We start from the raw sequence: 20,065 nt of genomic DNA, 5'->3' as shown, positions 1-20,065 counted from the left end.
TCGTCTGCGACTCTTTGCGACCCCATGAACTATAGCCTACCAAGCTTCTCCATCCCTGGGATTTTCCAAGCAAGAGTACTGGAGTGGGTTGCCATTTTCTTCTCCAGGGGATCTTCCCAACCCTGGGATCAAACCCAGGTCTCCCGCATTGCAGGCAGACCTCTGAGCCACCAGGGAAGCCCACACGTGGGTGCACAGCAAAGCGTGGTGTGCGTGGCAGAAGTTCTGAAGACTGACTGGCCTGTCTCGAGCAGGAGGTGGCACCTTGGCACCCCCCGGCTCAGGGTGAGAGAAGAGCATCCTGAGGGCCTTGGTGCAGGCTGAGATGCAGGGGTGCCTCATGGGGTTAGTGGCTGCTGCTGTTGGGGAGCAGGAGCTTGCCTGTTGGAGGCAGCTTTGTTTCCAGTTCAGGGTTGAGCACAGGGACTCTCAAACGGGGTATGTTGTGGAGTTCCGGGGCTCACCAGGCACGTCTGGCCCTCGCCTGACACAGCCAGAACAGCTCCACTTTATCTCTTGGGGCTCTGCAGAAAAGGAAGAGAAACCCCTGGGGGTGTGGTGCACCTTCACGTTGGCTGAGTTTAAGCACGTCTCAGAACCTAGCGCTGCAGCCTTTTCTTACCTGGTTTGCCCCATGTGACATCACTGATATCTTTCAAGCTGGTGATGGACATTCTCTTAGTCTTTCCAATGTCTGTGTCCTTAACTCATCCCCAGCGTGGCGTCACTCCCAGTGGGCAGGCGCCCAGGCCAGGGCCTCTCCCAAAGAGTGAGGCCCAGAGCCCCTTTCTCCTGTGTCCCACCTCTTAGCTTCCTGGAGTGGGGCTGGATCCTGCTTTTCGTAAACCTCTTTTCTTCTGAAAATTATCTAAAGTAAAAGAAATACTGAGCTGTCTTTCTCTCCTTCCTGCGGAAGCCGTGGGCACTTTCTATCCCCACCCCACCCCAGGGATCGCTCAGGACACCCACTCCCTCCTGGCAGCTTCGCTCCTGGCGGCTCCCCAGGCCTGCTCCTTTCTGCCCCCTGGCGGCCGCCTCCCACGCACCAGCCACCCAGGGCGTCCTACCGCCCACACCCACAGTGACTCAGCGGGGCGCCTTCCCCAGATCCCGGCCTGGCATCTCCTCCGGTCCCCACACATCCAGCCCCACCCGTCCTCTGGGACCCTTGCTCTGCTGACAGAGCTGTTTCCAGCCATCATGGCAGGGTTCCCTGTCCTCCCCCGCACTCCATCGTGATAGGTAGCACCCCCTGCCGTGTCCTGTTTGTCTCTGACCCTCAAACCCAGCCCAGCGAGTTAGCTGACAGGCTGTGGCTGCACCCACCAGGTTAGGTGAGCACACCTGGGGTCTTGCTGGTCTAGAGACCCCCAGGCTTCCGTGAGTTCTCTCACTTCCCCTCCCCTCCCCTCTTCCTGGGGCCGCCTCCCGCTTGTTGACCTGCATTGGTGCACTTGTTTTGAGCCCGAGATTGGTTCATCTAGACTGTGAGCCCACCAAGGGCAGGAGCCCTGAAGCAGGGCCGACGGGTCCCAGGGGAGGGGGAGCTTGTGGCACCTGTCTGCCTGCCTGCCTGCCTGTGCCCCACGGGCCCCTCCTGCCACCACGCCATCCTCTGCCGACCTAGACGCCATCGCTGGACCAGCAGCCTGTGGAACCGGGCACGAGGCGAGGGGTGCTATCTGTGGTTGAGGACACGGCAAATGGAACTGTCTCACACAGAAATCGCACCCATCTCCTCGGCCCGCCTTGCACCACTCAGACGGACGGTGGAGGCATCTTCCCAGCCGGCAGCCACGTCCTCACCGACCTCCAGCTGCCGTAGCCTGTGCATGTGCATCGGACGTGGAGTCAGATGGGGCTGGGTTCCGGCACTGCTTGTGCTGCAGGTAACCCTCAGGCAAGTCGTTGAGCCTCCCTGAGACTCAGGTCGTCCATCTGTAGGGTGGGTTTACCACGCCCACCTCACAGGGCTGTTGTGAGAATGGCCTGAGGTGGTGTTTGTGCAAGTTTCTTGTCACTTGAAAATGACTGTAATAATTTGAAGTCACTCTTCATTCTTTTTTTAATATTTGAAAAGTTCACTCACCAACGTATCAAGGTCTGTAGTGATGCCTTGGGTGAGTCCACTCAAGGGTCCGAGGAGAAGCTTGTCTGACCCCGGGGTCTCTCTCTGCTCCAGGCAGGACTTCTTGCCCTCGCAGGCCCCCCATGTCTGAGCCCCCAGTGGCGGCCTGCTGCTGCCATCACTGTCCTGTTAGGAATTCCTATGTGTGCGCAGCTCCCACCTTGGAGGAGGAGGACCCATTCCACCAGCCCCGGGGTTGTCTCCCTGATACCACTGGAGGGGTTTCTTTGGGGCTTTTCGTTTTTTCATAGATCTGGCCTGGGTACCACAAGCCCAGTTAGGGCTCGGGAAGGGTCCATTACAGAGGCTGCCTCACGGGTGCCCGCCCGCCTAGTGCTTGTTGAGTTGAGGTGTGGTGACTGATATGTGACACAGACTCCGGGGGCAGGGACGAAGTGCCAGTCCCATGCCCTGAGCCCCTGTCACACAAAGAGCCTGTGAAAACTTGAGCAAGCCATTTCATCACCCCGAGATTCAGTTTCCTGATTTTCAAAGTAGATGTGGAACCGCCTACAAAGTTGCTGTAAGACTCAAATTGTGGCATAGACGGAATGTGATTTGTAAGCTGTGAAGCAGCCTAAGAATACAAATTGTCCTTGTTCCTGGGGCACCCCTGTCCCAAGACATCCTCCTGGGTCTCAGCCCTCGCTGGGGCGGGAAGAAGCCAGGGCACCCCGGAACCGGCCCACATGTCCTCTTTTGTGCCTGCCCCACCCCATCTCACTGGTCCCCACAGCAGCCTCTGGGGACTGTCAGGGACACCTTAGGAATTCTTGTCCCTGCCTGCAGGTTGAAGGTTCACAGCAGTGATGTGCCCGAGGCCACCCTCGTGAGTGACAGAGACCCCAGTGAGCTGGTGGCCTCCGTGTTCTCTGGGTCATAACCCAGCTCGACTGTAGATTGATTCACTGGACCTTGGTTGCAGTGTGTGGCATCTTCCTTGGCAGCACGCGGGCTTCTCTCTGGTTGCAGCGCACAGGCTTAGGTGCCCTGTAGCATGTGGGATCTTAGTTCCTGGACCAGGGATCAGATCCACGTCTCCTGCATTGGAAGGCGGATTCTTGACCCTCTGGACCACGAGGGACGTCCCTGTGGGTTATTATGGACATTTAACCTGGCCCATCTTTATAGCCAGATACTTACATCTTCTGATATAAGTCAAAAACTAGATAGCATCCATTTTCTTTTTTCTTACCTGGCATACTTAATACCTTCCCTAAAGAATGATGATTTCACAGGTCAGTGTTCTGCCAACTTTAGCTCACATTGGATAAGAGCCAGCTCAGATATTTTTGTAAGTGACCATCCCAGGGACTCATGAACCGGAGCTCGGAACTCGGATGCAACCTGCGGCTCCTAGACAGGGTGTGAGCACTTGAGGCCCTGCCCCCTGCCTGCTTGTCAGCTGCCTGCCTTCATTCATGTCCATGGGGTCATTCATTCAGCAGACACCTGGGTTCTCACAGTGGACACCAACTTGATTTACCTGCTTCTGCACTTAGCTGAGATAGTCTGTTCTCCACACACAAGCAGATTGATCTTTGCACATCTCGGTCAGGCCGGTTCAGCCTTGCTCAGGCCTCTACAGGGACTTACAGTCTTACCCAGCATCAAATCCAAACCCTGACTGAGGCTGGCCTGGGCCTTGCTGGCCCTGGCTGCGTTGCTCAAGCACTTCCACCCCACTCCCTCTCCCACAGACCTACTTCCGATTGCAGGGGCCTCCTGGCCTCCGCCCTGATTGTGCTACGTGCTTCTTTACCCTGCACGCCCTCTGCCCAGAGCGCTCTTCCCTCCAAGTAGCTGTGGCTCCTTCCTTGGTGCCTCTGCTCGCGACACCCCATCAGGGAGGCGACACCCCATCAGGGAGGCGACACCCCATCAGGGAGGCGACACCCCATCAGGGAGGCGACACCCCATCAGGGAGGCAGCACGGCCACACCTGGCCCATCAGGCTCTTTCCTGCTGCGGTCTGCCTGTTACATGATGCCTGTCTCTCCTCTCAAGAACCTGGGCCCAGGGCAACCATCGTGTCCACGGCTGCCTCCCCGGTGCTGTCTTTGTGATGGAGGAAGGACCAGACGTGTACCGGGCCTGTACCATTCCAGGCCGTGCACCAGCACCCAGAGGGGACTACAGAGCTCAGTCAGGCGGGGAAGAGGGCCGAGAAGGCACAGCATGGCCAGTGCCGGGGCAGAGAGGGAAGAGGCCTGGCCCGTGGGGACCTTCCCAGAGCTTAAAGGATGGAGAGGAGTTTTACCAGGTGGAAGAGAGAGAGGGCAGTTGAGAGAAGCTGCTGAGCAGAGGCACGGAAACTTCTCTGCATTGAGCTCACAAGAGCATTTCCCATCCAGGTGGGTATAGGGGGATCTATCGGTGAGGTTTACGAAAGTTGGTCAGTTTAGTCGCTCAGTTGTGTCCGACTCTTTGTGACCCCATAGACTGCAACACACCAGGCTTCCTTGTCCTTCACCTTTTCCCAGAGTTTTCTCAAACTTGTGTCCATTGAGTCAGTGATGCCATCCAGCTGTGTCATCCTTTGCCGCCCACTTCTCCTCCTGCCCTCAATCTTTTCCAGCATCAGGATCTTTTCCAGTGAGTCAGCTCTTGGCATCAGGTATCTTCAGAGGTGAAAAATTGCATCCTGATACCCTGCCTTGGAGCCTGTCTCTTGCCAGGGCTTAGGGGGAGGGTCCTTGCGGGTTCCTAGCTGCCTGCCGGGACCCGAGGGCCTCAAGCGCTGCCTCTCCAGCTACTATGCAGCAGTGGCTGCAGCCCGTGGCTCCTAAGTTAGACTTAGCAATGGTTTGCCCTGCCAGCCGGCTTGGGTCCCCCCTGTCCATGGATAGCACCCTGTCTGTCTCCCAGCTTCAGAGGAGCACAGCGCACACAGGCGTTGCTGAAGGAATCCAGCTCAGCCACCGCCGAGGTGGGTGACTTCGGGCCTCCAGCTGTGTCCTGACCTGTTGCATGGGGTACTGATAAGAGCCTGTCAGGTGTTTTGGGGAAGTACATGCAGCGATGCGGAGGCATAAACGTGGGGTATGTCCCTGCTCAAAGTGCTCGCCCTCCAGCAGGGGCACACACAGACACCTACCAACTGTTCTAAAAAGCGGCCTGGGGCCTGGCAGGCAGGGCTTCACCAGGGCCCTGGGCAGGCCTTGGGGTGGCTGGCCGGTGGGGCAGAGGTGGGAACGGGCCACACCACAGGCAGAGGAAGCGCCAGAGAAAGGTGGGAAAGACCAGGCACATCTGGAGGACGCAGGACCTCTGCTGTAGAGCAGAGGTTAGGAGAGCGGGTCACAGGGCCTTGGGTGCGGTCAGGATCCCTCTGTCCTGGGCTGGTGCACGGTGAAGCTGCAGGAGACTTGCAGTCTCAGTCCTTCAAGTCCTGGCCCGTGTGTCGTAAAAGCCCACGCCCATTTTACATATCTGTCCCTCTTTGCCTGTTTGGAGTTACTTCCCCTTCAGTAAAACTGATGCTCCAGAGGGTGGTCCTTGCCCTCTTGTTTCTGCATATATCTCAGTACCACCGAGCAGTGGAAGGGTCTGCCAAGGGCACAGGGCCTCTCCAGGTCGGGTGTGCAGCGTGGCCTGGCCTCTGCCGCAGAGTGCAGGAGTGGCCCTGCCTTGTGACCTCAGGGACTCAGGCATGGCTGAAGGTCAGCCAGACCGCAGATAACTGGCGGATAACTTACCTGATCTCATCTAGAAATATCTTCTCTCCATGGGAGCAGAAAACTTAGAATAAATCCTTGTTGAAGAAGGAAGAGACAAGGTGCAGACGGGGACCGCCCGGGCTTGAGAGCCGCGGGGGCAGGCGGTTTGGTTGCTGGCAGTTTTGGTTGCGGGTGGTTTGGGTTCTGGTTCTGACTGTGTCACTCACGTGCCGCAGGCAAGCTTCTTATCTCTCTGGGCATCCCTGGCCTGATGGGGTAATGACAGTTCCGCTCTTGGGATGTGTTATGAGAATTTAACACCGACATGAAATGATGGTCACTCAGGATTACCTAAGAGGAGGGGGCACTGGCAGGGTTGAGTTGCGCTGTGTCAGACTCTAGGCCGCGTTGAAGATTCACAGCCCAGACAAGTGATGCTCTCCGGTGTTTCAGACCGGAAACGGGGGTCAAAGAGCTTCAGTCGTGTCCGGCTCTGTGCGACCCCATGGACTGTATCCTCCCAGGCTCCTCTGTCCATGGGATTCTCCAGCGAAGAATACTGGAGTGGGTTGCCTTTTCCTCCTCCAGGGATTCTTCCCCACCCAGGGACTGAACCCCTGACTCCTGCATTGGCAGGCGGATTCTTCACCACTGCGCCACCTGGCGGGCCCTTCAGGAGCGTGCCCAGGGTCAGGGTGACAGAGCCAGGACTCAAATTTAGCCCCAGGTAGCTTCAGGCCCGTGCTCTCAGAACAGTGCCAGGCATGTGGTAAACACTTTGAGAAGTGGGGTACTGCTCGCAGCCCCTTGACACCTCCTCTGGCTCAGCCCTTCAGATGGGAAGATTAAGTCCCAAAGAGGGAAGACGACCTGCCGCCCCAGGCCCCAAAGCCCAGTAGGATCCACGTGTTCATCATCCAGGGAAAGATTTGAAAGGCAAGGCTGTGTGAGCCCCGGGTCAGGGAGGAAACGGGTGGGGCTGGGGAGGGGCCAGCCTTAAGCCCTCCTAGGCAGCAAGTCTGGGGGATCTGAGATTCCTTCGAAGTCTAGCGTGGTACCTCACAGATTCATACATATCTGTGTTTTATCCACGAGGGAAGGTGGTAAGGGAGGTGGTGCCTGAGCTGCACAGGTCACTGGTGGGGAGAGAGGAGGCTGGGGAAGCAGGTTAACCTGTAAGAGGCCTCGCTTACGTCCCAAAGGAAGCATTTCCCACAGGACCTGCGGAAACGGTGCTTCTTGTGCAGGGACCAGCAGAGAAGGGCTCTGCTTTCTGCTGTTTCATGTGGAAACTCAAGGAAAGAGTCTGAGACCAAGAGAGGGGAGGAACCAGCCCTTCTGCCAGCCAAGGAGCTGGGAGAGGCGGCCTGGGGACAGAGACCTCTTAGCCAGGGCTTGGAGGTCCCCGGGCCTCTGTCAGCCGGGGAGGGCAAAGGAGCCTTCACGGCGGAAGGAACAGCCCCTGTGCCATAGGTGCCCAGAAAGGGGTCCGGGCAGTGGAAGAGGCCAGGCTGCTGGTTGGGCCGCAACAGAAGACAGGACAGGCAGGCTGGCTGGGACCCGAGGGGAGCGACCGCGAGGGGCGCCTGGGGGGAGTGGGCGGCCACACAAAGCAGTGCCCAGGGCTCGTCCTTCGGTCGGTCACCTGATCTCTCTGGATCTGCACCCACCCGGTCCCTCCCCACAGTCCCCAGGAGACAGGAGAGGCTTCTGGAAGACACGTGGTGTCAGTGGAGCCTGCGGGCTGGCCCCACCAGGGGTCGGGCCCCGGAGCTTTCTGGAATCAGGTGGACAGGAGGGTTCTGATAGGTTGGCTGGGAAGCCTCATTAAAGATTGACGCGGTGAAGCCCATTAGACGGCTGCCAGCGTATCGGTTTCCCAGAGCCCAGGCCAGCGGCGGAGGAAGGAGAGGTGAGTGGGCAGGAGGCGAGCGGCGCGCCTCCCGGACGGCTCCCCGGGGCCCCGCAATGGTCAGCAGGGAGTGGACCTTCCACTGCTCCTGCCTCTGCCACTGCCGCTGCACCGTCCTCTGCAGAGTGAACTGTAGGTGACGGGAGCCCCTCCCCGGCCCTCCCGCTTCACTCCCAGCTGCTGGGGTGGGGGTGGGGGCAGGGGCAGAGCCCTGGGTCCTGGGACCAAGTCCCTTCACCAACAGTTGGAGGGTTGAGATGCTCTTCTGGCTAAGGCCTTGCAGGAGGGGTGGGCCGCCACGGCAGGTAGCAAACTCGGCGGTGGTCAGTGTGGGCTCCTGTCCCAGCAGTCCCGTCTGTGTGGGGTGCCTGTGGCCTTAGGAAGTCACTCACCATTTCCAAGCCTCAGTTTCCCTCCATCTGTGACACAGGTCCGGCAGGCTCCGCCCTGAACAGTTGAGCAGCTTAATCACGGAAATGGCGCAGAGGTCCTTTGCATGATAAACCTGACCAATTTTATTGCACGTTATCCTGTTTGAGATTCTTTTCGAGGTTTGTTTAAGTCCTGAATGGAGCTTATTAAGAAAAGGAGGAAAAAAATGTCTTACTCGGGCAGTAATTGTCCTGAGCACCGCGCTGAGTGGGACTGAGCAGGCTGGTTGACGGCGTCCCGGCCTGGAAGCTGGGAGGCCTGGGTTCCAGCTCCATTTGTCCCAATTCAGATGTGTTCTCAAGCAGGTCTCTCCCTTTGCCCCCCCTCAGGACCCTTCTATGCCAGGAGAGGGGACATTGCTCGCTGGCACACGGGCCTCCTGCCGTCACGGTCAGAGTGAAGGGGCCTGTCCGCTCGGGGTGGGGAGTACTTGTTGGTGCTTAGTTGCGAGGCTGGGGGTTGCTTCTCACTGTGTGGTCCTGGGCAGCCTGCCCCTCTCTGAGCTGCAGCCTGCGTATCTGCCCATGCTGACCTTCTGGGTCTATAGGTCGTTTTGACGCTGGCCGCTTAGACATAGCTTTAACTGCCGGTCACCCTGGGGTCGAGCCGTAACTGGTGGGCCAAGGGTTGAGGGCATGCTAGAGGCTTACAGTGGAAAGTGACCCAGAGGAGGGGTCATTATCGTCTGTGATTAACCATCAATTTATCAATGCAGTGATAGATCATCTGGCTCTGTGACCTGAGGAAAACAAAGCCAGCTGCCCCACGTGTCAGCTGCTCCTCCGATCCTAAGTTCTCTGTTAAGGAGTGGGCTGAAAAGTACACAAGGCTGACTTTAAGCAAGCAGCAGACTGGCAGGGTGGCAGCAGTCAGGATTCATCTGCTGTTGAGCCAAGCTCGGGAAGTGGGGCAAGCCTCCCACCCCCCAGGCTTCCTGAGCACAGGGGACAAGGCAGCTGTCTGTCTGTCTGTTGGTCTAAGCAGGGCTGGGCATCAGCGTGCTCGTGTGGACAGAGCCCTGGGCTGCTGACACTTGTCCTGGGTGCTGGTCCCAGCTCTGTGGGGCCTTGGCAGGGTGGCTCTGAAGACCATGGCCAGCCCAGATCGAGGCCCCGCTCCCTTGAGGACTCCCGCTTGCTTGGCAGGAGGAGCCTCGACACCAGAGGGGAAGACTGCACCCCATCTCAAAGCTCATTGGCTCTGGGCCCGGGCAGGACAGAGGTGCCTCGGGAAACAGGAGAATGAGCCTGCAGAGAGGTGGGGAGTCTGGGGGGGCTTGGGTCTCTACCCAGTGGGGGCCAGGTGGCTGTTGCTCGCCGGCCAGGAATTCCATCAGCACCACTGAGCAGGTGCTGCATCCGTGGTTCCTGGCGCTGCTGGGGTCTCGGGTTCCATCCTCTCTGGAGGCCCAGGGGATTGCCAGTAGAGGCTGCCTGGAAACCTAGCCCCTCCCTGTGTCCCCAGCAGCTGGGTGGGTGTCTTGGGGCCCCACGCATGTTAACGGGTCTCTGGAGGACGATCCTTCTCGGGAGGAGGCACGTCAGCGCTGCCTCGGCTCGTCCGCCCACCTTGGCTGGGCAACCAGAAGTGCAGTACCTGGGGCAGGAGCTGTGAGGCCTGCCTTGCCCTGCACATCCAGACTCGGAGAGGAGTTGCAGCTGAGCACTTGTCCCCTCTGTGGAGACTCTATTACAAGGTGGTGCGGCCTGCTGGTACATAGAAGTTCAAAAGGAGGGAGAGGATCCCACAGCCCCGGGATGGCCTCTGTGAACATCCTGTCCTTTGAAACTGTAGCGAACAAGAGCGGGGCGATCCTCGGTCCCACCCTCACCTGTAGAATCCTGGAAGGTGAGAAGTTTAACTAGAGAGCACTGCACTCCGGCAGGAAGCTGGGTCTCCCGGCTCCAGGTTTGCTCCAGACGGGATTGTACAGTCTGAAACCGTCCAAAGAGGCCAGCCGGGAATGGGGAGGGGCTGGAAAACAGGAGTGGGGGCCGAGAGGGGCTGCAGGGGGAGCAGAGCCTCGCTGTCCACCATCCAGACCAGTGTCTGGTCCCGACCAGGATTGCCGGGAGCAGTGCTCGCTGTGGAGGATCCCAGGGCCGCCTCTGGGGTTTCTCCTCCCTCGATCCCTCAGTGTCTGCACACCTGAGAGCCTGGGGTCCACATCTGCCTGCTGGGTCAGGTGGGCTGGTTTGCACACACCTTGCCCAAGTACTGCGTGTGCAGGGCACCTGCGCGTGGTCGGGAGGATGGCAGCAGGCAGGCCGACCCGCCGTCTCCCTCCCCGAGGACACTGGTGCTGAGAGGTTGCGCAGGGCGGGTGCCTGCCGAGAAGGGCGGCCAGGGCAGGCCCCTCTGCCCGCCCGGCCACCACCCTGCCTCTCGGCCCACTCACGCTCCCGCCCAGGCTGTTTCTCTGCTCAGCGCGTCCCACCCTCTTCAGGACCCTCTGTCCCCTCCTCCTGTGTGGTCCCCCACCCTCCTTTCCCCGGGAGGTAGCGAATGTCTGCGGGCGCTGAAGTCCCTCTGGACGGAGGGCAGTCCTGGTGTCCTCTCCTCTCAGCTTGCTTAGGGTAGGATGCGGAACTGTGCCCAGCTCCGGGGATGAGCTGAGGGTGACGTGAGTGGCATCTGGGTGGCTGGCTCAGCACCCTGGCGGCTGCTGCATATTCCTGAGTCCTGTCTCCCCGTGTCCCACCCCCTCGTGCATGCCCAGTGCTTTCGCTGCTGGTGACCACAGCTCCCCTGGTCAGTCGCATGTTTGCCTCGTGGGAGGCGTGTTTGCCTCATGGGAGGCGCGCCCCCAGCTTGGCCCAGGACAGTTTTCTAGCCAGAGGGAGGGCTCTAGAAGGAGCCACCCACTCTGTCTCTGCAGTCGTTAATTGTGAGACAGTTTGCCTGGGGCCCAGTCTTTCATTTATTCAATAAATATTTGTCGAGTGTCGACCGGGTGCCAAGAACTGCAGTAAGTGCTGGGAACGAGGAGGAGAACCCGACAGTTACGTTCCTGGAGGTGAAGTCGGACGGCTGTGCGCCAGGGTCCTGCGCATGTGGGCGCATGTCATGTCTCCATGTCCTTGGGGACAAGGGGCCCGGGCTGTACCCCCTGCACCATGGAGCGTGACCTCTGTCCTGCCTGTCCCCTGCCCCCTCAGCAAGGCTGGGGCGGGCTGCAGGGTCAGTCCCTTTGTTCCTTCTCCCGGAAGCCTGATCCTGTGCGACCAGCTTTTCAGCCGTCTGCTCCCCCTGCGCCTTTCTGCTGAACCGGGGCAGCGTCCCTGGCGGTCGCACCTCACCCTGGAGTGTCAGCCACAAGGCCAGGGACGCCACATCAGGCGCTCTCACCCCACCCGCCAGCTGCCCTGCTCATGTGGAGGGTGGGGGTCACTCACCCTGCTGACAGGTGAGGGGCTGAGGGCCTGCCCCAAGTCTGACCTCTGACCTCAGACCTCCGGCCTCGCCCTCCCCTCCAGTCTGGCCTGCGGCAGGACCCTCGGTCACTCACACAACTCGCCGTAAGGCCATCAGCTCCCACCCCTCCGGCGCCTCCACTCACTCCCCTGTGGCCGCTTCCCAGGTGGGCTGGTGCCCTGAGACTGGCCAGCCTCCCCCACCTCTGGCTCTGCTCCTCCTCCTTGTTCCTGTACCTCGTGACCCAGGGGTGGAAGGGCGTCATCCGGGCCAGCAGCTTGCAGGAGTGGGCGTCTGACGTGCCTTCCACCTGAGGCTGGAACGTGGGCCTTGGGGCCGGAAGTCCACTGCTTCCCTGTGTCCTCAGGACTCAGGCCGAGCCAGCCCTGCTCTGTGTGCAGACAGGGGCTCCCTCAGCTGCAGCCACCACTGCCTGGGCTCATCAGGGTGTGAGCCCTGCTGCCGTGGGCAGGACCCACAGGACGCCAGAAACAGGCCCCTGCCTCTCCCGACGCTGGGTTCCTGTCCCCCGTCACATTTTCCTCTCACGTGTCTGCAGTGCAAGTCAGGCTCTTGATTAAGACTTTGCAAAACTTGTTTGAAGTGAGAGAGAAGGGCGAGGGCCGTCTGGAGCTCCCAGACTTGGCCAGCTCCCTGAGCCCTGTGGCCTGGGGCAGGTCTCCCGCCCCTCAGAGCTGCCAGCACCCACTCCCGGACGGGGAGTGGTGAGCCTGGGCCCCGCACCTTAGTCGGCCTCTTCTCTGAGCAGGCATGGCTGTGGGGAGCCCTGTGTTCCTGTGGCTCACCTCTCGGTCGGTGTTACTTTCATCCGAGAAGCTCAGCCCCGTTCCTTCCCCTGGGCTTTCTCCCCTGCGCTTGGTGAGCACACGTTCCCCGGGACCTCTCCAACTCAGTTCAGTAAAGCACGCCAAGCACCTGACGTGAGCCGGCCTTGAGCGCCGAGTGAGAGGCGCGCGTGCCGTGCCCTCAGGAAGCTCAGGGTCTCGGAGGGAGAGGAGACCCACCGTCTGGTCAGGGTGGTATCAGTTAGAAAGCGGTGTTGTAAAACAGGCCCTTGGCATCAAGCAGTGGGGGGCAGGCGGATCTTGACAGGCTTCCTGGATGGGCAGCTGTGGAGCTGGGCCTTGAAGACTTGGCAGTGAGGAAGGTGCTCGGGGTTAACGGGGGGCCCACAGAGTCGGCGATGGGCGCTTAGTGAGCGGGTACCCAGGGCCTGCTGGGGGCGGGGGGCGCTCTCCAGGAGCAGTGACCGTGGGGGTGGGCTTGACCTGGACCCGTAAGGGTCAGGCTTGTGTCTTCCCATGTCGGGTGGAAGATGAACGTGGAGAAAGGGAAGAAGGGAGAGGCCAAGGGCCCCTCGGTTGACGGTGGCAAGGGTCCGGGAGAGAGGCTGAGGCAGCCAAGCGGGGAGGGAGAGGTGTGTGGGCCCTGCTGGGATCTGAGGGGGTAGTGTCCCCACCTGGATCCCGGAGGCAGGGGCACGGCTGGCCTGAGACGGCTCTGGGGCAGGGGAGACTCACCCGGGCCTCCACCTTGGCTTCTGATCGCACCACCGCGAAGTGACACAGGACCCTGGCCAGACGGGAGTGGTGACGGCCACCCAGCACTCCCACCCTGAGGTTTCAAAGCAGGAAGCACTGCGGGCGGCTCGGCCCGAGCGTCCAGGGGCCCTAGACCTTCTGGAGGGCAGCGCCTCCTCCCCATCCTCGCACCTCTGCCACGGGGCACATGGCAGCGAGTGGAATGGACCCGCAGGACGGAGACGCGCCCCGTGTGACCCTGGACAGACCCCTCGCCCTGAGACAGGGCGTGCGTGTCCCAGTGTGAAGGACCCTCGCAGCTCAGAACCAACCTATGTGTCCAGCGGTTAAGAGGAACGAAGGCCTTACACAATCAGAGGCATCGCTCCCTGCTCCGTAGTGTCTAAAGGCCCAGCTGTGTCGCCGTGAGAGTGAGGGGTGCATGCCCCGAACCTCCACGGCATCTCGCTGCCAGCCGGGGTCCTGGCGTGGCGGGGCTGGCCCCAGCCAGGCAGGGGCTCCAGAGCACGGGCTCAGCCCCAGGAGAGGAAAGATCCAGACACAGGCCGATCCAGGCCCGGCAGCTGAGGCCGGGACTCGGCAGGAGTCTGGGCATCAGGCCTGATCCCCAAACACCAGGCTGAGTGGGCAGCACTGCCCGCCACGTGGACACCAGGCAGCACCCGGGGGCTGTCCAGGGCTGCACCCCTCACCCCGGCCCTTCCGGCCAGGCTGCCCTCTGCACGCCTCATCCTTGAGGCCAGTCTCAGTAGACAAACGCTGCAACTGAATTTAAGAAAGGAAGTGGCATTTCCCGGGTAGTCTGGGCCAGGCTCTGCTGCTGACAGCTCTGTCACTTAACCTTTTCTGGGCCGTTCCCACACCTGTTAATCTTCTTGGGAACTGTCTGCTGGGATTGTGAGAATTAAAGTAAATGTAAGTTAAATTAAGAAAAGTGCCTTGATGCCACGGTAAAGCACTCTTCTCATATTCTGGCTCTGGTTTCCTGAGAACAAGGAGGGGAGGAGCCCTCAGGCCTGGGACTCATGGAATAGGAGAGAAAAAGCCCTCCCCTCCACCATAGATTTTTTTTTAATTGGGAATGTTTCTTTCTTTATTAATCTTTAAAAATTCTCCCAACACCTATACTGAACTTACTGACAAACCGGTTTTTAAAAGGAGCAAAATTATTGTATGTTGAATAAATAGAGCAGGAAAAGGGTGTTTAAAGACAGAGAAAGAAAACTAGTGTTTCTTTCACTCCTGTGTGCCACCAGATATACACGTGTACGTAGTCACCTCTGTAGAGAGCCCACAGGCGTCTTCTCTCCTGCCCGAGCGGGTGCAGCGGTGGGTGCCCAGCAAGGCAGGGTCTCCTGGGGAGGAATGTTCCCACAGTGCTGGATGGGCTTCCTGCCATCAGGCAGCTGGCCCACTGCCCTCCGCCTGGACCCTCCTCTTTCGCAGCCAAAGCATCCTCACAGGGGCCAGGAAGCGGTAGACAAGGCTTGCAGAAAACTTGACCGAAGCCCATGGCAGGGCCTGGGGCTGGGCATTGCCGAGTATGGAAGCAAGCTTCCGGCACAGAACGGGCTGTCAAGTATAGAAAAACAGAACAAGATTCCACCTGTGTCATCACCCCTAGGGGTGGGAATCAGGCCTTCGTGGGTGTGGGTAGGGTGGGGCCTCCGTGTCGGAAGGAACCCGCTCCCTTGGCAGGTCAGGCCTCTGTCGCCGGGAGAGGCCTGGAGGCACCAAGGGCTCCGGTGTGGGGCAGGGGGTGACCTGTTTCAGCTTGGAGATTCTGTTACCCTGTGTCCTGCTGTGCCCCGTTCCAGAGGACACACGGCTAACCTCCCAGCTGCTTGAAGCGCCTTGTGGGACAGGCCTTCTGCCCATCGTGGATTTTGTCTTGCTCTTGAGCATTGCTGGCCCCTCATCCTAGGTTGGAGATGACGCCCCTTCCCCATCTCACCAGCGAGGCGTGAGGCCAGCTTGCCCTGGTCCCTCCCCCGCCGCCCTGACTGCCTGCAGTTCCCCGGTGACACCTGAGGTGACACCTGAGCCGGCCGAGAGAACGAGCAGTCGGCTCTTTCTCAGATTGGAGCCAAAGCCTGATTTTGTTGTAAATGTAACACAGCAGCAGCCCCTGTCTGAACATGAGGCACGCGCGGCAGCCCTTGCCGGGGCCCTGCCTTCAGGGTCAAGGGCAGGAACATGGCCCGGAAGGCTCCACAGCCGCTCACTTGTCCTCTGCCGCCCCCGTCACCTGCCCTCACCACACCTCCAGGCTCCTGGGTACAGGCAGGAGGGCATCCCGCCATGGGGAGGGGCACGGGCTGAAATCCCCGCCCCGACTCTTCCTGCTGGGAGGTCGCTCCCCTGCTCACAAGGCGGAATAAAATGGACCCACTGGGTTGGCAGTACCAAGTTGGAGCGGCTTTGTGGGAAGTGGAGGGACTGTAGTTCGAGGTTAGGGGATTGAGGGCGAAGTGGCAGCCGCACGTGCCGTTTGAGGGGAAGGAGAGAGGGGTCGACCCGAGAAGGGATGAGCTTGAACCCTGTGAAGCGGCTCCACGGGAAGACCCACAAGAAAGGGGACAGAGGGCTGAGGAGAGGATGGGGTGGGCCGGGGCGTCGCGGGGCCGGAAGCCAGCGTGGAACCGTCTCCTGGGGGGCAGGGGGCAGAGGCGGGGCCAGCCCCGGGGGTCCTCTCCCGGTAACCCCCGCGCCCCTGTGCTTCTCTCCCCACAGGCCCCTCCAGCCAGCGTCACGTGCAGAATGGCCCCTCTCCCGACGAGATGGACATCCAGAGGAGGTAACTCCCCCAGCAGGGCCGGCGTGGAGGGCACACCCGGGAGAGGGGCGGGAGCACAGGCCTGACCAGAGAGGAAGAGGAGGCAGCTGGTTGCCACTTTGCCAGCGACGACGTGAGCGTGTGGTTCCACAGAGCAAGGGCACCGCTGACTCCGGAGCCTCACCATCAGCCTGGCAAGAGTCCTGGCCCGTCCACTTACTGAGCACCCTCCCAGGTGTATTAGGAGGTTGTCGTCCGGGGACCCGGGGGTGTGGCCAGGGCGGCACGCGACCCGCCAGGCCAGTCTGACTGAGCCCATCCTAGGCCCCCGTCTTGTATCTGTCTGGAGGCCCTGTGAGCCCTGGTCTCTCATTGGAGGCCTTGGCAGGTGCCCTGCACGGCCTCTGCAGCGGGGGTTGAAGCAAACAGAGGCCGCAAGGGCGCTCTGGGCTGCAGCTGCCCATGGGTGGCCAGGCTAGGCTGTGTCCTCGTCCTCGTGGGGCCGGCCTGCGGAGGCGGCCGCTCCCATGGGGTAGGGTGGCCCGCCCCCCGCCCCTTGGGGCGCGTCTTGAGTGTCTCGGGCAGCACTGTTGTCGTGAAGTTACAGGAGACGCCACGGTGGCTGAGGAGCCGCCGCCTCCCCAGTCTCTGTGCCAGAGAGCAGGGCCAGGCCGTGAGCCTGCCCTGCTGGGCAGGGGCTCTGCGTCTCTGAGGGCCTGGCACCTCGGCTCTGTGGAGCTGTGCCGGGAGGCGGGCTTGGGCCACATCCTCTCCAGGGGAGCAGAAGCAGACCTGACTGCTGGGCCTGTGGCCAGGCTCAGGCAGAGCCTGGGGTCTGGGCTGCGAGGCCCTCCCCTGGCTGAGGCGTCGGGGTCCTCCCCTGGAGCCTGTCCGCTGCCCGGAGAGCCTTCGGCCCCCACGGTGGACTTTGTGACCCTGGGCCTCAGCCTCCTGCTGGCAGATGGCAGCGTTAGCAAGGGAAAGACGGGCACATGCTCCCTAGCCTCGGGCCGCAGAGGCACCCGTTACTCACCCCTGGCCTCTCAGAAGGATGCTGTGTGGTTTGCTAGGCTTTTGCACGCCTTGTCTCATTTTAACGCTCACGTTAGCCTCAGGGGTTATCGTTACCCTGCTCTTTCTCACGTGAGCCACTGAAGGCGGGAGACGAGAAGGGGAGCAGAAGTTAGGAGCAGAACCAGGACTGGCCCCGGCCCAGCCCTCTGCCAGCTCCCAGGCCGCCTCCTTGAGAAGGACAGGGGTCCCACACAGCCTGCAGTCGGGCTCTCAGAGCTGGAGAATCACCACTGCCAAGTCCAGCGTCCAGGGCCACTGGTTGCAGGGGCGGTTCACTTTTGTCTGACCCCTGGAGGTCAGCCTGTGACCGCAGGCATCAGACTCCAGAGCAGGGACCTGCTGGTCAGGACGGAGAGAGGCCAGGAGAGGTTGCGTGGTGCCCACAAGGGACGCAGTGAGCCCAGCAGGGAGACATCCTGTTTTCTCACCACCAGCAGCCTGTGTCCACAGAAGACTGATTCCTCTCGTGGAGGGTTTTGGGGCACATGGATCCTGCTGGAGTGGCTGGAGTTGCGGGTGATGTTTCGGCAGTTTGGATGGAGAAGCTTAATGCAGACGCTGCTGGGAGTTTTTCAAACATCTTTAGTGTCAGAAGGGCCTTTTTCAATATTTATTAGATATTGGGCACAATCCTTCCAAGAACCCATGACATGTGTTCCTATTTATGGAGAGGCATCTAGGCCTAAGAAAGGGGAAAAGCTCTCCCGTGACTCCCAGAGTGGGGACCGGAAAGCACTCTGCTGCTCAATGGCTGTGCAGTGAGCCCCGCGTGTCGCCTGTCCTTCCTCCAAGCTGAACGTGCTGGCAGCCCCGCGTGCTTAGTCCCCACCACGCACACCCGGAGCACCCAGCCCAACACCCACGCGCTGGGAACCGGCGGTGCAGAGGCACGGCCACGGCCTCTCTCTCTGCGGGTGCCCTGCCGCCTCCCGCCCAGGAGCACAGTAGCCCTCAGAGCAGCCCTGGGCCCTGCGCCCGGAGACGGGCCTTCAGCGTCGGCAGTTCAAGCCACACTGCCACCCACAGTCCACGTGACTCCTGAGCCCCTCCCGCACTGGTGTGGCAGCCCCAGATTCTGTGCACGTGCTTGTGGGCCCGTGTCTTCACTCAGCCAGCCTTGAAGAGCAACCCAGGGCCCCTCCTGTCAGGAGCCAGGAGGTTGTCCCTGCTGAGGTCACCCAGCACAGCCACACAGCCTCCCATGGGCTTAGGGAGCTAAGCCAGGTGCAGTGTTCGTGGGTGGCCCTGAGGTCGTGTCTGCTGAGGCCTCCAGACACCAGGCAAGCTCGTCCAGCCTGGGGGAAGCTTGGTTACTCGACCAGATGGTCACTTCAGCCTCGTGAGGGGCTCCCTGCCCAGGAGTCAGTGTCCACGGGCCCTGGGCGAGGATCTGGGCCGGTCACAGCTCGGCCTGTGTAAGGGGGGTCTGCAGACCTGGCAGCCGGAGCCCAGGGTGGGACAAGGCGGGCTCGCTGCTGAGCCCCAGGGGCACCGGGAAGCCTGACTCTGCAGCCCAGGCTCTGACACAGACTTGTTCTCGCTCCGCTGTGGCCGCTTCTCAGACAAGTGATGGAGCACCAGCACCAGCAGCGCCAGGAGTCTCTCGAGAGAAGAGCCTCAGCCCCAGGTGAGAGCATCCCCCCTACGGGGGCCACCCCGCCCCAGACGGTGCCTGGGACACACTGGGCACTCGGCGACCCGCCGCTGAGTGCACGGGCCCCGGAAGGTGCCGGCCACACCCCACATTTCTAACTCAGATCTGACCCTGTCACCGAGTCAGCTCTTCCCCTTCACGCTAAACAACCCGGGCTCCCTGCCTGGCCTCCGGGTGCGCAGGCCCGGTCCCTGCAGGCCCGCCCACCCCCCTGCGAGCACCTCTCTTGCGGCTCCTTCGCTTCCTCCGGGGCCGCTGCCTCCCTCGCACCCGTGCCCCCTTCACCAGACCTCACTCCTGGCCCAGCATGGTGGTTCCTTCCCTAAGGAAGCTTTCCGTGGGCTTCTGGCCAGCTGGAGCCCCTCCTCACAGGCCAGGGTAGCACTGTGTGCCTCTTCTTGGTGGCACTTGCCACCCTCCGCAGTGACAGATGTGCAGTCGTCCGTGTGATTGGCTCACTGCTCCCCACCAGGCCGTGAGCTCTGAGAGCACGGAGCCCGCAGCTACTGGTCCCCAGCGCCCTGCACAGGGCCCGGCAGGCAACAGAGACTCGGGTGGTGGACGGGGGCCAGGGACAGGACTGCCCAGCCCGCGGTGCCACTCATGAACATGTGCCCCCATCGGCCCTGCCGCCGTCCCCCGAGGCCAAGGGGGCCAGTCCCCATTGCATCTTGGGGGCTGACAGCTGCCAGTGCCTAGGAGGGTGCTGAGTACCGAGGAGGAGCAGAGGAGGAAAAAGAGGTACCATTTGGGCACCAGAGGGCTTCCTCTCCCCTGGAAGACCACTGCTGAGCAGCAGGAAGTCAGTGGAGCTCAGGGGTGCAAAGCCAACATGTGACACTGGGTCCAGCCAGGCCCCAGGTGTCAGGAGAGACTTGGACAGTAGCAGGCGCCTCCTGAGGGGCGTCTTGGAAGAGGTGACCCTGAGCCGTTCCTCGTACACAGAAGAGTGCCCCAGGAGGCTCCAGCTGGCCCTGGGCACTCACTGAGCTCACCTCTGTGTTTCAGGACCCAGCCTCCAGCCGGGGCACCCCTCCTCTGCAGCCAGCGCCCCCCTCTCATGTAGCGGCCCTCCACCTCCACCCCCACCCCCTGTCCCACCGCCACCCACGGGGGCCACCCCCCCGCCCCCGCCCCCACTGCCGGCCGGAGGGGCCCAGGGCACCAGCCACGATGAGAGCTCCGTGTCCGGCCTGGCCGCCGCCCTGGCTGGGGCCAAGCTGAGACGAGTCCAGCGGGTGAGCATCATGGGCCCCAGGGGCGGGTGGCGGGGGGACGAGGCTGGGGGACCCTTCCCTGCCGGGGGAGGCAGCACCACCCTCCCCAACCAGATGGCGCCTCCTGCCGCCTCGGTCCCGGCTCCCTGGTTCTCGAGAGAGCTGGGGCGGCTCTGTGTGAGACTGGAGCTGCCGCCCTCTTAGACGAGGAAACCCAGGGCCGGGCTTGTGAACAGC

The 20,065-nt window shown here is 61.3% G+C and overlaps 1 protein-coding gene across 8 annotated transcripts in view; it reads left to right on the top strand.

The window, feature by feature from the left end:
* EVL (Enah/Vasp-like) overlaps nucleotides 1–20,065 on the top strand; it is a 149,363-nt gene that overhangs the window by 116,219 nt on the left and 13,079 nt on the right. For all 8 annotated transcript variants that reach the window (XM_040256944.1, XM_040256942.1, XM_040256947.1 and 5 more), the window contains exons 4-6: nucleotides 15,841–15,904; nucleotides 18,520–18,584; nucleotides 19,620–19,849. In XM_040256944.1, the coding sequence (XP_040112878.1) occupies nucleotides 15,841–15,904; nucleotides 18,520–18,584; nucleotides 19,620–19,849 (359 nt within the window). The remainder of the gene's footprint in view (nucleotides 1–15,840; nucleotides 15,905–18,519; nucleotides 18,585–19,619; nucleotides 19,850–20,065) is intronic.

The sequence above is a fragment of the Oryx dammah genome, unplaced genomic scaffold (assembly GCF_014754425.2).
Source record: "Oryx dammah isolate SB20612 unplaced genomic scaffold, SCBI_Odam_1.1 HiC_scaffold_16, whole genome shotgun sequence".
Classification (NCBI taxonomy): Eukaryota; Metazoa; Chordata; class Mammalia; order Artiodactyla; family Bovidae; genus Oryx; species Oryx dammah.
This window is presented reverse-complemented; position numbering and strand designations above follow the sequence as displayed.